This window comes from Spermophilus citellus, assembly GCF_964194105.1.
Source record: "Spermophilus citellus genome assembly, chromosome: 5".
Lineage (NCBI taxonomy): Eukaryota > Metazoa > Chordata > Mammalia > Rodentia > Sciuridae > Spermophilus > Spermophilus citellus.
In genome coordinates this window covers 154,991,652-155,006,584 of record NC_138186.1, presented here as the reverse complement: position 1 = coordinate 155,006,584, position 14,933 = coordinate 154,991,652, and the positions used below count along the sequence as shown (strand labels likewise).

The window sequence follows — 14,933 nt, the reverse complement described above, 5'->3', positions numbered from 1 at the left end:
AAGGTATTGTGTCCACCTATAGCTAAAAAATAAATTTTAAAAAATTACAAGTTGGGTAAAAGATTTCAAAGATAAATACAATAACATGGTGGAAATATTACTTTAAAAAACATCTTATTAAAATCAGCAAGGAATGTTTATAATATAAAATCTGTATATTCCAAATGGCCAATGTGGGATATTCTAAAATAAGCCCATGTTTGGAGGGAGGAAAAAATTTGGATAGCCAGGCAAAATGCTGGATTCCAGAGGATAAACTCTAAGTGTGAGTGAGTCTGTTTCCAGAGGAAAGAGGCTAAGCACAAAGGAAGCAAATGATTATGACTGAGAATCATTGGGAAATATGGGTGGACTAATCACAGAAAGAAGTTGTTTAATTTGGGGCTAAAATATCATAATCCAAAGGTAAATACTAGGAAATGGATTTGGACAGTAGCAAACCAAGCTTGAAAGTCTACAAATCTGTCCTGGAAAAGAAGCTATAGTTACCCTATAAATGTTGGAAGATTAAAAAGGCTTCATGAAGGAGCAGGTAGCTAGAGGGTTCATAAGCTCCTAGACTTGAACCAAGACAGGCACAGCTGCCCCTGTAGATTATGGTATAACAAGCAAGGTGCCATTTCCTGTAATTCTATGAGGAAATAGAGAAAAGTGAAGAGGGGGCAGCCTTCTGCACAATGTGTGTGGCACCAGGGGTAGCACTTCCAAGGTGACAGAAAATGGTCCAAATTTCCAATGTTGAGACTTAGGAGGACGGGCTAACATAAAACTTAGGAAAAAATGCTCATGGCAAATGCATCCATTAATCAGGAGAGACTGCTTTTGTATTGGAGCAAACTGCTACAGGTCATCAGAAGTTAACTATAGCAGGCACACTGTGGTTCGGTTCTAGAAGTCCTAGGGACGGGTCAGAGTTCAGAGGAAAGAAGCATTCTTCAGAGAGTTTGTCAACTGATAAGAAATTATTTCGATATTTTAAGAGCCACACTATCCTTTTTATGAGAGTACACCAACTGCATTTCAGCAATTAGAAGAGTTGATCATCCTGAAAGATTATCAATGGCAGAGAATTATGTGCATGAGTTTAAATTATCTACAACAGATGAGCTAAAAAAACTAAAATTATGAAGCAAAATTAAGATAAAATTATATATCAACTTTGGGGAGAGATATTGAAGGATACCTAAATTAATGAATATCTATAGATATATACATATATAAATATATAGAATCAATATTGGTAAGACATTAGTGCACCCCAAATTGACGGAGTTTCAAGATAATCTAAATCAAAATCCTAGCAGGTTTTTACTTAAAGAGTTTGACAAGCTGATTCTAAATATCATATGGAAGCACAAATAATCCTGAATAGGCAAAACAACTTTGAAAAAAAAAGAAACATATTGAAAGACTAAATAATATTTGTTTGTAGTCTCATTAGTAAAGCTACATTAATTGCATTAATTGGGATGGTAAGATGGTGGCATTAAGACAAACAGATCAAAGGAATAGATATGAGAGTTGAAAAATAGGCCCACATGCATGACTGATTTTTACCCCAGTCACAACCTATGTGTGTAAGGGGGTGGGGGAAGAAGGAAAGAAGAGGAGCCTGGAATTTTAAAGCATGAATTAAGGAAATTCAAAACATAACTTCACAAGAGCAATATTATCTGTTCATAGACTCATAATATGTAGTTAAATTTAAGTCTACACTCTGTCATATACTTGATTGTCAAGTCATACTACACAGGATATATTTTGTCTCCATATTCTCTCCTTCATATACACTATTTTTGGAAAAAAAATAATTTGGAATTGGAAAAACATCAAAGTTGTCTTTATGTATAATAATTAAGTTTATTAAAATATATTTTATATTTTATAATCCTATTATTAACAAAATACTAAAAATAACATTTTTGAAACTTAAAAGCACTCATTAACCACATATTTTTCAAAGGCAACAAAATGACAAGATTATAAAACACAATAAAAGTTCCTTGAAAAATTGTCTTTAAGGAAAACATTGGCTGGTACAAATGTATACAGCCATTAGAGACTTTTAAGCATTAATAATAATAATAAAAGCCCAACTGAATCTGCTTTATGGAGACACAGACACATTCATATATCTGCTTTAATTAGATTATTTTATGGAAGCTGCTTGCTGTAAGGGTATTAAAATTCCAATAAAATGAAGGTCTGGAATTTTGCCATTGTTTTCTTAGAGCAAGCTGTTCAGTGTAAGAACATGATTTTATTCCTAGTGGGAGGCAGTAGACTTAGGCAATGTTCAGTCAGATGCCTTCCTAAGTAAGTTGTGTCAAAATAGCCTGAAGGAATCTGAATATGAATAGAATTACACAATTGACTTAATTTGAGCTCAGGACATTCTCAGCTAAGGGCATTCTTCATAAAATCAAATATGTAAGGAAACAAACTGCAAATGGAAAGTGTTTTTAAAATAAAAATATTTAAAATCTTTTTTCCCTTCCTTTTCACCAAAATTCTTTAAGTAGATATTCAATTTGAAAATTCAACATTTATCCATTTTTCCCCAATACATTGCGCTTGAGTGAATACAGAGATTTAAAAGATTTTTGTTTCAATCCTCAAATAATTTAAAATTTGTGCAAACAAATACAGGAAATAGACAAAATGCAAGGGCAAAAGTTAAAGAGTGCTATAACAAAGTTAAAAACGAAGTGCTTTCTTAGCACTCCCTCCCACAGGGAAAGTCAATGTTGTCTGCAGGAAAAGAAGACCTTTGGAATAGGATGGGATTGGGGTGGTGTGAAGGCCACTGCAGACACAGAAGAGGAGATGGGAAGGGGGGTAGAGGAGGAAAGGTGGAAGAATGGTAGTATATTAGTATTGGGCTGATGCAGGGGTAGGAGGGAGCTGAAACTGAAGCTCTCTCACTCTCTCTCCCCACCCTACATCCACCTCCCTGTTCTCTTCTTCTCCTTTCTTTCCTTCCTTCAATCTATTTTTTTTTTTAAGCAGAAACATCCTACCAGCCTTTTGGTATAGGAGAAGGTTACTAATAGCATTTGCATATAAAGTAAACTGGATAAGAACAAACCTGAGTAAAGGCCAGGGGATTTGAATGTTTTCTTTGTGGTTCTACCTGGAGTTACTAAGGGCCTCAACTTCAGGAAGTCAGGGAAGAAAATAAATGGGAGCCAAGGTTAGAATTTAGAAGAACAAGGAAAAGAGCTGGATGTAACAGGAAAGGAGAGGAAGGGGTCAGAGGTGACTGACCTCTGAGTTAGGATGACTGGAAGTTGGTGATAACCTTCTCTAATAGGAGCAACACAGGAGTGTGGCCTTTTGGGAGAGAAGAGGAGGCCTCTGGTTTTGTCAGATTTGATTTGGAGCAGGAGGACACACCCGAGTGGGTTTACACAGGAGCTTATTTTCATGACAAGGATCACAGATGTTAATTTAGCTGAATTAAATCAGGAACAGTTGTTTTTGATGATCAAAAGGAAGTAAAAAGAGATTTTAAGTCAGACCATCTGAGAATGACTTACTTTGGGGTGTGGAAGGAAGAAAACAAGATGGGGCTAATGGGACAGAGAGGAGCAGAAAAGAGCCAGAAAGGGGAAATTGAGCTGCAGTTCTGTGTGTTCCCTTGTGGGTGTCTGAGCCTGGCACAGGCTGCTGTGCTGCTCTGGCCCCAAGTCAAGTATGCAGGCCACTAGGATCTTCAGCTTCTGCCATTTCCCAGGATCTGACACCTTCGGCAGCAAACATTATCATGGTTTGCAAATACACCACACAGCCTTCCTAATGACTCCAGTCGGAATCCAGGAAGGGAACAAACAGGTCTGTAGGACCCAAAGGCTTCTACATGCACAGGCTAAAACCGACCTATTTTTACACAGATCCAACTGTTTTTCTCATAACATCATTTCTTGTGGTGTAAATTAGTCTTAAATTCTTCCTAGCACTTGGCCCAAGGTACAACAAGCATGTAACTTTGTCTCATTTATTCACCCACCTTTTCCATCACAGTAGTAGGCGGAAGTGTCCTGCTGCCAATTTGTGCAGTACACAGACTTAACCCTTGACCTGAACCTTATCCAGTTAAACTCTCACTGCATTTCTGGCTCATGCCTGGGACAAAATCAAGCAAAATAGCCACAGTCCTTCCTTCTTTCTCTCCCTTCCCTTGTACATCCACAAGGATTTGATGACATGTATTTTATTAATGACTAAACTGACATGTGCTCTATTCTTGGAATCAATAGATGGTGCCCTTGAATACCCCCTCTACTAAAAGGGGTCCTCTTGGAGTTGTGTTACTCAAATACAAATGCTGTAGAATGACTGAAGGTGAAGAGCCTGGTGGCAGCTTTGGGTTGACCCTGGCTCCTGAACCCTCTCCAGGAGGCTGTGGATGGAAGCCAGGATCGTAGACTAGAGACTGGGGGTTGAGGTTGGGGGCAGAAAGGGCCCACTGGTAGTCTTTTGAGAACTTAACTGAAGTGATATATAAAATTCTGATATTAATTAGAAGAATGGAAGAAAAATAAAATATTTGAAATATGGTATTCATTTTGACACCAGTAACCAAAACAAATTGCAAGTATTTATTTACTTTAAAAATATACCATGTATTAATTCAGTTCATTCAGTAATATAAATAAATGGGGCTACAGCCATATAAAATGGAATTCATTAGCTTGCACCTACCTTGGAAAGGAAGGTTCACAATAAAATTCAAGGAAAGACCCATTGGGTGAAAATGAGAAAGACTGGCAATATTTCATCCCATCTTTCATGTTACACAAATTTGTCAAACATATGTTTTTAATGTGTCCTGGATATAATTTTTAGTCATTTTATCTCACATTTAGTGGCAAAATAAGTTTATTATATATTATTTAAATTGATTCCTTGATTTAAATAATCGGTGGCCTAGAAATGTCAAAGTAACATGAAAGTCAATTAATTGTTTTTAAATATTCCCTTTTAATGGAGCACTGGCCTGCTCATCCAGAAGCATTAGCAATGATGCTATGAGTATCAAAGCATAAATTTGATTGTTTTTAGTTAACAATGAGTAACTCATTCTATGAGTCTATAAATTTAAATCTTTTCAAACTAACCTTTCTACCTGTTCAATAATTCCCCAGAGCAAACTTAAATCTGCTTCTGCCTCAAAGCTAAGAAAACTCAAATATGAGCAACTAAAAAACTTTTTTTAAAAAAGGCTTTATTTTCACAGATGGTTCACAGACAATGTCAACTTTGAATGAATTACTACATAAATGTTCAGGTGAAGATTATTTCAATGGGAGATCTAAAGGCAGGCACCGTTAAGATGAGGGCTTTTTGGCTGAAGGTTTTATTAAGAATTTGCTAGTGACATGTATCTAAAGCCCTGATCTGCACCAAGTGTTTCCCGGGGATGGGATGCCTATGACAGGACCTCTTCCCTCTGGCTTCTCATGGTCTCACCCTCCAGTTCAGAGGGATTTATGGCTTGGCTACCATGCCAGGGTTCCAGTTCACCTCAGTCAAATCACACATGCACTTATTAAATACACACTGTGTCAGCCCCCAGGAGAACACAAATGACTTAGGTAAGGCGTTCAGAAATCTGTCCTTGAATCTTATGGACACACATTGTTTTCCTTTTCTTTTCAGACACGATGACATCACCGCCGCATTATACTGCCACTGTAGGCTGGAACCTTGGCTTCTGCAGTCTTTAACCACAATTAGCTCCCATGCCAGCAAACCCAACCCTCTTTCACTGTGTTTCTCAATGTATCAGGAGTGCCCAGAATTGGACATATCCCATTCTCTCAGACCACTGCCTTTTGTTGCTACGATGATTTTAATCCAGCACCAGATCCATGTATGTGGAATTATACCTCATAAATCATTATTTGGTTATTTAAAGTCATTTGCCTCCCCACTACATAGAGTTCAAGTTCTTTAATCTGTCCCTCTCCTACACTCACTTTAGATCTTTGATGTGTCAGCACTGAGTCAGTTCATAACCCTCCACCCAGCCAAGGAGCACCATCTCACTGCCCAGTGGCTGTTAAAGGTTTGGAGGAGTAGCTCCAGAGGATAGCAGCTTCCTCTCCTCTGGCTCACACAGCCTCACACGGGAAGTCTCAAGATTTCTTTTACCTAACCCCAAGCTGACACCTATGATTTCTAACATGCCCCTCCCCTTCACCATACCAAGAATCGTGATGTCACCATATATTTCCTACTTACTTCTGCATGAATCTTACCCCAGTCCAGTTTACAGATCCTTTGATTAAAGCTACCATGTTTCACAATAGCTTACTCTTCAGGACTTACTGGTGACTTGAGAAGGAGATATGCTCTTTAAATGGTTGGGAAATGTACATGGAGTTCCCTCTGGAGAAGTTTCTATCAATGAAATAAATTTGTTAATTGACTTGAGTTGTTAAGATCCACAAAGGTCAACTGGGGAAATCACAAAACTCAGTATGCACCTGGTTTCCTTCCTCCAAGGTCCCTTCTCCTACCTCTGCCTTTCCATGTGGACTCTAAGGAGTGACCCTGGAGCTATACAGGGCACCTCCTTACTCTGACTTGCTTTCTTTGGAAGGTTCTTTTTTTGATCTCTGCAGGCAGAGGATCATCTCACTTACCAACCACGCCGCTTATTTCACTGAACCTGCTCTCTTGAACCTCACGTTAAGAACTCACTGAATATGCAGTAAGATATTTATTTCATGTTGATTTAATATTATTATCATAATTCGGCTTTTGCAATAGTCCTGTCTTCAAATTTCATAGAAACAGATGTTAGTCTTTTCCAAAAATTCTATAATATTTAGATGTGCCTTATGTTTACAAAGAGATTCACTTGAAGACTAAAAAATGCATTTCAATTCTGTTTTGGAAAGGGGTTTTAAGATATTTCATCATCATTACTAATCTAAAAGTCTACATGGCTCTCATTAGTAGAACAGATTATTTGTTTTTCCATCTTTGTTTGAATGTACTATTAGAAGTAGAACAAAATTTGGGACTTATAAATGCCATATTGTGTTTCAATCTCAAACTGCCCATTAATGTGCCAGATATTTTAGTGTAGGAAGGTCTGTATTAATACTTCTAATACCATTTTCCCCACATTTTATTGGACGTCTACTAACTTTTAATACTTAAATCATATGCTTTCTTTTGCCTCTGATATAATATCCGTGATATACAAAGGCTTCTATTCAGTATTTCGAGAAGATAAATTTTTTGTCTTGATATCACTCCAAATTCTTCTAGAGGCATCTAACTGGTTAAAGAATCTTTGCCGTGCCTACTAGTTATCAAATCAATTAAACGTCAAATCAATGCATTTGGCTGGGCACAGTGGTGGCACACCTATAATCCCAGGGGCTCAGGAGGCTGAAACGGGAAGATTATGAATTTAAAGACATCCTTAGCAATGGGGAGGCACTAAGCAACCCAGAAAGACCCTGTCTCTAAATAAAATACAAAATAGGGCTGGGGATGTGGCTCAGTGGCTGAGTGACCCTGAATTTAATCCCTGGTACCCCCCAAAACAAAACAAATCAATTAATTTAATGTGTTTATAATTGTGAATTATTATTATATATCATTGCAGACTGAGTGTCTAGGATCCCGCAAATGCATATGTTGAAACCTGAAGTCACAAAGGAGTAGTATTAGGACATGGGGCGTTTGGGAGGTAATTAGGTCATGTGAGGCTCTCAAGATGGGGTTAATGTCCTTATAAAAAGAGGTAAGAATGAGCTCTCCCTCCTTCTCTACCCTGTGAAGGTACAAAACAAAGACAGCAACATGTGAACCCACAAGAAGGTCCTCACTAGAACCTGACCATGCCATGCCCTGATCTTGGATTTCCAGCCTTTACAACTGGCCTCCTAGTGTTGGTTGTATAAGCTGCCCAGTCTACAGTATTCTGTTAAAACAGGTCAAACTAAGAAGAGTAGAGAAAACAAGAGAAACGCCCTGTGAAAGGGTGGTACAAATTATGTTAAAATCTGTTATATGAAAAAGTTACAACTTGGAAAAACCAATTAAGTCAAGATGTTAAACCTTTTACTGTAACAAAATGCCTTTATTATGGACTCAGAAGAGTTTTTTAAAAAATCTATAGACTCATAGGAGTTTAGAATAGTAGGAAAAATAAAACAGAAAAAAAAGAACAAGAAGTGTGTGGTGAAAGCCATTTTAATTAGATACTGCTCTTTAAAGACAGAAAACAAATGTCAGAATATAAAATGATGTGCCCGAGACCACAAAAATCACTAGTGCCAGGGTCAATCCTGGAAGAGAGATTTCATACTGGAGGTTACAGAGGACTAGAGATAAAAAGTAATAACAATGACTGAATCTAATGTAAAAACTGGCAACTCAGTAACTGGCATGATTTTCATTGCTGATTCATGGTCATATTTACTTATGAATTAAAGTCATAGTTCATTCTGCTGTATTCCTAGTGACCTCTTGGTTTTTGAACTGTGCCAATAGCTGAGCAAATAGGAAAGGAGAATTGGAATTCCAAAAGAATGAAAACCAAGGTAGGTAGCTAACCTATCAGCTCATTTAATAAACAGAAGAGCTTGTTACGTGCTAGTCACCTTAGTAGGTAAAAGTCAGACATGGCCCTTGATCAAGACTGACACATCGTTTTAGGGCAAAAAAGAGAAGCAACAGATGGCAGCTCGGGAGAATAGAGTGTTATGGGATGCCTTTTTCCAAGGCTCTGAAAACCTTTTTTCTTATTTCTGCATCCAGGATGAGTGGGTTGCTTTTATTGGATGTGTAACTATAAGGTGTGGTTAAGGCAACAAAAAAATTTCCTCAAAATTTCCCCAGTGTATCTCAAATGACAGTCATAGTGGAGCTTTGCTAGACTTTGACCCCTATACCTTATGGCAGGTAGCACTTTGTTTGTCTTCTGTCTATGATTTTGCCTGGTATCTCTGATTACTTCTTCAATAAACCTCAGAGGATAGACCTGATTTACAATGAACTCTACATCCTATCATTTAAGGCTACTGCAAAATCTGATTTGGTATTTAACACTTAGTAGTTTGTAGCAAAGCCTAAGCTTTTTAAATTTTTAATAACAGCCCTTTTTTCTTCTATTTTCATAAATGAAAGCATATTGATAAAATTCAATTCAGATACTTCCTGGAAGAGAGAAACATGTGAGAAACACATTATCATGACAAAAAGAAAACGGAAGTCCTGGCAAGGGTCGAGTCAGTGACCTACCAGCAAGGACCCTGTCTCTACTGTGCACTCCACCCTCACAGGGCAGGGCCAGGTCATGTATTCTGTAGCATCTGGTTTTATCAGTTTCTTCATGGGAGTTAACAATTTCCTCTCTTTCAGAATATAAACTCAAAATCAATATGAACTGGAAGTCAAAGATTTTCCCTAGCTCCTAACGAGTTGTGAGCCTTCAGTGTGCATTAATCATCATTGCATAATCATCATTGAGTAAGCTATTTTTTTCTTTGGTGTATTCAAAGTTCTTTTGCAATACTGTTACAATTTCTTAGTCAAACACTATCATGCATGCATTTATTCACTCGTTTAATAAATATTTGTATGACCCAAGAACTATTCTAGTCATTAAGAACTGACAGTGTATAAAAAGAAAAAAAAAAGTCTTCATGAAAACTACATTCTGTTAGGAAGACAAATTTAAAGACATAATTTTTAAAAGATGAAATATGTTCAAGAAGGAAAAACAAACAAACAAAAAAGCCCAATGGAGAAAAATAAAGCAGTGAAGGAAGATAAGGAGTGTTTTGGTTTTGATTTTGGTTTGGGCAGGAAAGTGAGGTTTGTAATTTTAAATCAGGTGTTCCAAGAGGATGACAGGAGAAGATGACAGGTAGGCAAACACATGAAGGGGGTGAAGGAGAAATCATATGGAGATCTGGAGGAAAGAGCTTTCCATCAGCGGAAACTGCAAGTGCAAAGTCCCTGGGGTGAGAACAAGCCTGAGGTGTTTCCAGAAGTATAGAAGATGCTACTTAATCTGAAGTTAAGTGAACAAAGTTTAGATTAGAGAAGAAATAGAGACCTAATCCTCTAGGACTTTGTAGGCCTTGAACCTATAAGAATGGAAGCCATTAAACAACATTGAAATGGCCCAATTTGTCCTGGTACACAGAAATAAAACAATCATGTTGAAATCACTTACATATATAACACAGTATTTGAAATTTAAGGTAATAATATGAATGTATCATCTTCCAGATAGTTGGAAATCTGCCTGGGACTAGAGAATAACAGATGTTGGAATAAGTCCAGAAAAAGAGTTCTCAAAGTGAAAGAGTTTCAACTAGGGATCGGTGAACAAAAGTCCAATATGGGATTCTTTAGGCAAGGAAGGAGATGCCCAAACATCAAGGGTGTAAGAAAACAATTTAGTATCCACCCACTGTAGGCATTGCATGAAGAACATGATTATCCCAATGAAGTAGGGTCAGGTCTTTGGCATTCTCTCAAAGCTGGAATGTACTAGAACTTATATACATTTAAGCCATAGGATATTGTTTAATATTAATTACTAGTTTTTAATTCATAACTATTAAATAGTTATGCTATTGATGACCAGATATCGCCAAGGGAAAAAGATCAACAACACCTAATACCAACACGCAGAAAGGAGCATTATAAAGATCCCACGAGCTGTGGTCTCCTCCGAGTGAACGTTAGTAACTCGAACTGTACACCTAAACTATTTTAATTTTCTGAAGCCACTTTATATCTGATTCCATCTGATACAAAGTAGGGGATCACCATTAAGATGAAAACTTTCTCTCATTATTGGGTCCAGGTAGACGTTGCCTTTACTGGAAGTCCTTGGCCCCTTCTGTAAGGAAGCTACAACTTTTGAGCTGCTTGAGTGGGGGCTCCGTGCAGAGGAAGTAGGTGGGGGATCTCAGGGTGGGAGTGAGACACAGTGAACTTCCAAAGCAAGAAAACCAGGGCCTCTGGGATAGGCGGTGGCTCAAGGGAGCCCCAGGTTTCCAGGGCAGATAGAGAAGCTGCAAGGGGCCCAGTTAACCTCCTGCCCGGGGTTCGCTCAGGGAGGCAGTCCCAGAGCCAGTGGCTACTGGGGGAGGTCGGGGGGCGGATGGGTAGGCAGAGTCCCTTACTCTTTAGACTTTTCCGATCCGTGCGCGGAGTTGATCCGATTCACCTCTTTCTTTTTGCCTGGTTTGGAGGTCATGGCCGGGCTCTGAGTGCAGAGCGGCTGAGCACCCAGGGCACCGCGTCGGCGGTTGCCAGGAGACAGCGCTGCGTCCTGAGCGCGGGGCGGGTCCTGCCTGGACGGCGCAAGCCGGCTGCCAGCCTGTCACCAGTCCCAGAGTTCAGGTCGCCACAACCAGGTGGAAACCGAGAGCTGGTGTATGGGGAGTAACTGAGGTGCCAGGCGAGGAATTAGTTGGATTGATGGCAGCTTTGATTAACTAACTGGAGTTCTGTTGGGCGGACTCTGCCTGGCTTTGCTCTTCTGAACTTAAGACACATGTGGCCTCTCCTGGAGGTTCAGCCCTTTGAATATTAGTATTCAGTGGATATTATTTGATTTGAGTCCCCCCCCCCCAGGTCTTCTCTTGGCTAACATAAGAAGTTCCTTGAATAATTCTCAAGGAGACATTAAGGACACACCGAGTTTGCCCATGACTTAAAAACTACTGAGATTCAAAAAATGAATCTGGTGGGTGTAGCGGGTGTGTTCCCTACAGGAATGACAAGTCAGGTCACCCCTTAGTCACTTAAGGTTAGATGATGTAAGATACGTAAAATAATCATGCAGGTATCTTAGCTATTCATATAAAAGAATAAATCCAAAGGGTACTTGATAGACTTTCTAGAAAAGTCTGTGGAGCCTGACCACACAGATCCAAGTAAACTAAGACTATTGAGACTGGCACTTAATTATTAGTTAATCTATGAAGGTATTTATTAGTTATCTTGTCTTGGCTAGTTCTTCCCTTTGGGCCTCAGTTTACCCATTTAAAAGCAGGAGATGCTGATACCTAATTCTCAGTTCTGTTTTGAGGATAAATAAGAAGCATGTAAAACATTAGGCACACCATAAAAGCACAGAAAAATAGAGGTCACTCTCTTACAGATGACAGCTCAGATGACTTCAAGGAGCAGACAGATAACATGAATAAATGAAGCCACCCAAGTAAATACTAAGTAGCGGGCCTATATTTAGTTTGGAATAACTTTCATATTCATTAAAACAAAACAAAATGTTGTTCTGTCCCAACATAGCTTCACTTCAGAGAGACTTCATGCACAACCCTAAGAACTCTAGGCTGTCTCTCCCACAAACCTAGAAATCTTTACATAAAATAAATACTTTCTGCTCTTTGGAAGAAGGTATTTCCCAGAGTCCTAGTTGTGTAGATGAGAAGCAGAGCAAATCTTTTGATTTCTCTGACAAATGAATGCCCATCCCCCTCCACCCAGCATAGTCTATGCCTTGTCAAACTATTCTAAAATTATTACTATTGAGGGTTACAGAGATGACAGTCAGTAACTTCATTGTATTCCTATATGCAAATTAAATGAATTTAGTCAAAAGTATTAATGTTCTGACTGCAGGGATGGCCTAAAAATCTCTATATATACTATATCTGAAGGCAATGAAATCATCTTCAGAGCCTCCCTGCTTATCCCAGGACTGGAATTTCCAGAGAATTATCCTGAATGATAGTTTCTCACTAAACAATGAGGAAATGTAATTTTACACCAAATCTTATTAGAATTATCAAATGCATAGTCATAAGCATATGAAAAGACTCCTGGTTCAAAATAGCACAACTTAAGACAGGTGAGATTCATCTTGAGAAATGGCTATCCCTGAAGCCACTGTTAATGGCTGGAAGATACTAAAACCTGTAGAGAAGAAAAGCCGTAGAAATCAAAAGAACTACATACCACTCACATTTGTAGGAAAGCAAAGTGTCTTGCCAAATGTTACAGGGATGATTATTGATGGAGTTTGGGCCACAAGCATTAAAATAGTTAAGTGCCAACTTTTAAGTCAAACATCATTCTTCCACTTAGAATCTGCTTTCTTAATATCTATTAAAATAGGATTAACATAAGGGGATTGTCATCAGAATGGAATGAGAGAACTTGACAAGTATACAGTGCCTACGATATGCATATGTGGAATTTCTCTTCTTTCTGGAACTAAAACACTGGTCGAGCTATGATTATAAGAAGGAAATATATTCCTTTGTAAAAATCTAGCTACAGATCTTAAGATGATATTTATATGTGTCAGTGCAAAAATGTAGCTGCCCTTTTTAAAAAAAAAACAATTTTTATAATCACAACCAATGTCACTTTGGAATAATAACAATAGCTGTGATTTACTGAGAGCCTGTGACATGTCAGGTTTAGGAAGAGGTTCTGACTCCTTTAGAGACAGACCTAGATTTAAATACTGATTCTTGTTAGCTGAGTAATCATGGGTAAGTTGTTCAACTTCCATTTTCTTCATTTGTGAAAAAGGAAGAATAATACCTCAAATATGATTGACACATCATAATACTGTATCATAGATAAAGAAACTTCAGTGCAGAGAGGAAATGAGCCTTGGAAACCATAATGCAGAGAAGATGTGGAGCAGGTGGTGAATGATATAGCAAGACAAATCATGTCATAGCCTAGACTCCCCAATACTACAGGGTAACTGTTCAAGTTCTTACCTTTCAGTTGTTTGCCCTGAACCTCGATACAGGGATCAACATTCAAAGGCTAAGAAACAAGAGCTTTAGAGCTACTAGGCATAGCACCTTTCCCCAATCTATACTTAATTTGGGGGAAAGAGATATTTGACTTAGGGCAGCAGCAGCCCCTGCTCCACAGGGAAGTGGTTAGAAATACTTCCCCATATTAACAGAAACAAAAGAAGCAGGAGTCTCTCTGCTTAGGGTGGGGGTGGGAGGGTCTGTCTAAATGGGGAAGTGAGCTTCATTAACCTCTTCTCCCCCAGCCACTGGGAGTCCTGGATGGCTGGAACTGAGTTAGGGAATTGGAGAATGGCTGAAGAGCAGTATTTTTATTTCTCAAAGCCATAGTTCCAGGAAGCTTCAGAGGTTTAATTCCACGGCCTTAGGGAATTATAAAGATGGTGCTGTTAAGCCACTTCTGCACAATTAGGATTGTACAGTGGCTTGGACTTTAACCAATCAAATGAGCAAGTGTTAAATTCCACATGCTCTGAATAAGTTGGAGGTTGATTGTCATTTCAAGTTCAATTTTCTCATTTCTTTAGAAATTGATATCCTTTCCCTTTATTTTCTATAGAGCTTTATTTGTTCGTATTTCTATATTTCTATAATATTCGGCTTCATTTTTTATCATTACTTATGCCCAGGCTCTTCTCTTTTACTGGGGTGCAACCTCACTCAAAGCAAGAACAGTTGTAATATTTCACCAAATGTTCCCGCTGTTTACCGGTGAGGAGTCCTTGCTTCCCCGAATGCTGAAGTATAACACCAGAGAAGCAGGCCCAGGCAAGTGTAGAGTGGAAACTAGAAGCTTTATTAAAGGACAGCAGAAAGGACTTCTCCCTGAAGGAAGAAGGGGACCCAAAAGGTGGAATCCATGGAAGAGGGAGGTCTTCCCTTTTTTATAGCTAAGGTCTTCTTTCAGCTTTCCCACACTCCTGTCCTTTGTTTCCCTTTATCTTGCAGTGATAGAAAGCAGGTGGGAAGGACCAAAAGGTGGGAGACGTGTGGCTGAAGGAGTAATCTGGGCAGGAAGGGCCTGGGGCAGCTTTTGATTAGCATTGCCCTGTTTGCTGGGAGCCTTTCATTAACAGTTCCTTCTGATGGGCTCTTTGCTTTGGGGACATTAACATTTCAATTTCTCCAAGTGCTGCTCTGCTT

At 38.7% G+C, this 14,933-nt stretch overlaps 1 protein-coding gene across 1 annotated transcript in view; it reads right to left on the bottom strand.

Moving 5' to 3' along the window:
• The window catches only part of ADGB (androglobin), a gene marked incomplete at both ends in the record, with an annotated part of 160,763 nt that extends 149,521 nt beyond the window's left edge, over nucleotides 1-11,242 (bottom strand). Inside the window, one exon of the mRNA XM_081295062.1 lies at nucleotides 11,169-11,242. Coding sequence (XP_081151188.1) covers nucleotides 11,169-11,242 — 74 coding nt within the window. The remainder of the gene's footprint in view (nucleotides 1-11,168) is intronic.
• Nucleotides 11,243-14,933: the final 3,691 nt, after the last annotated feature.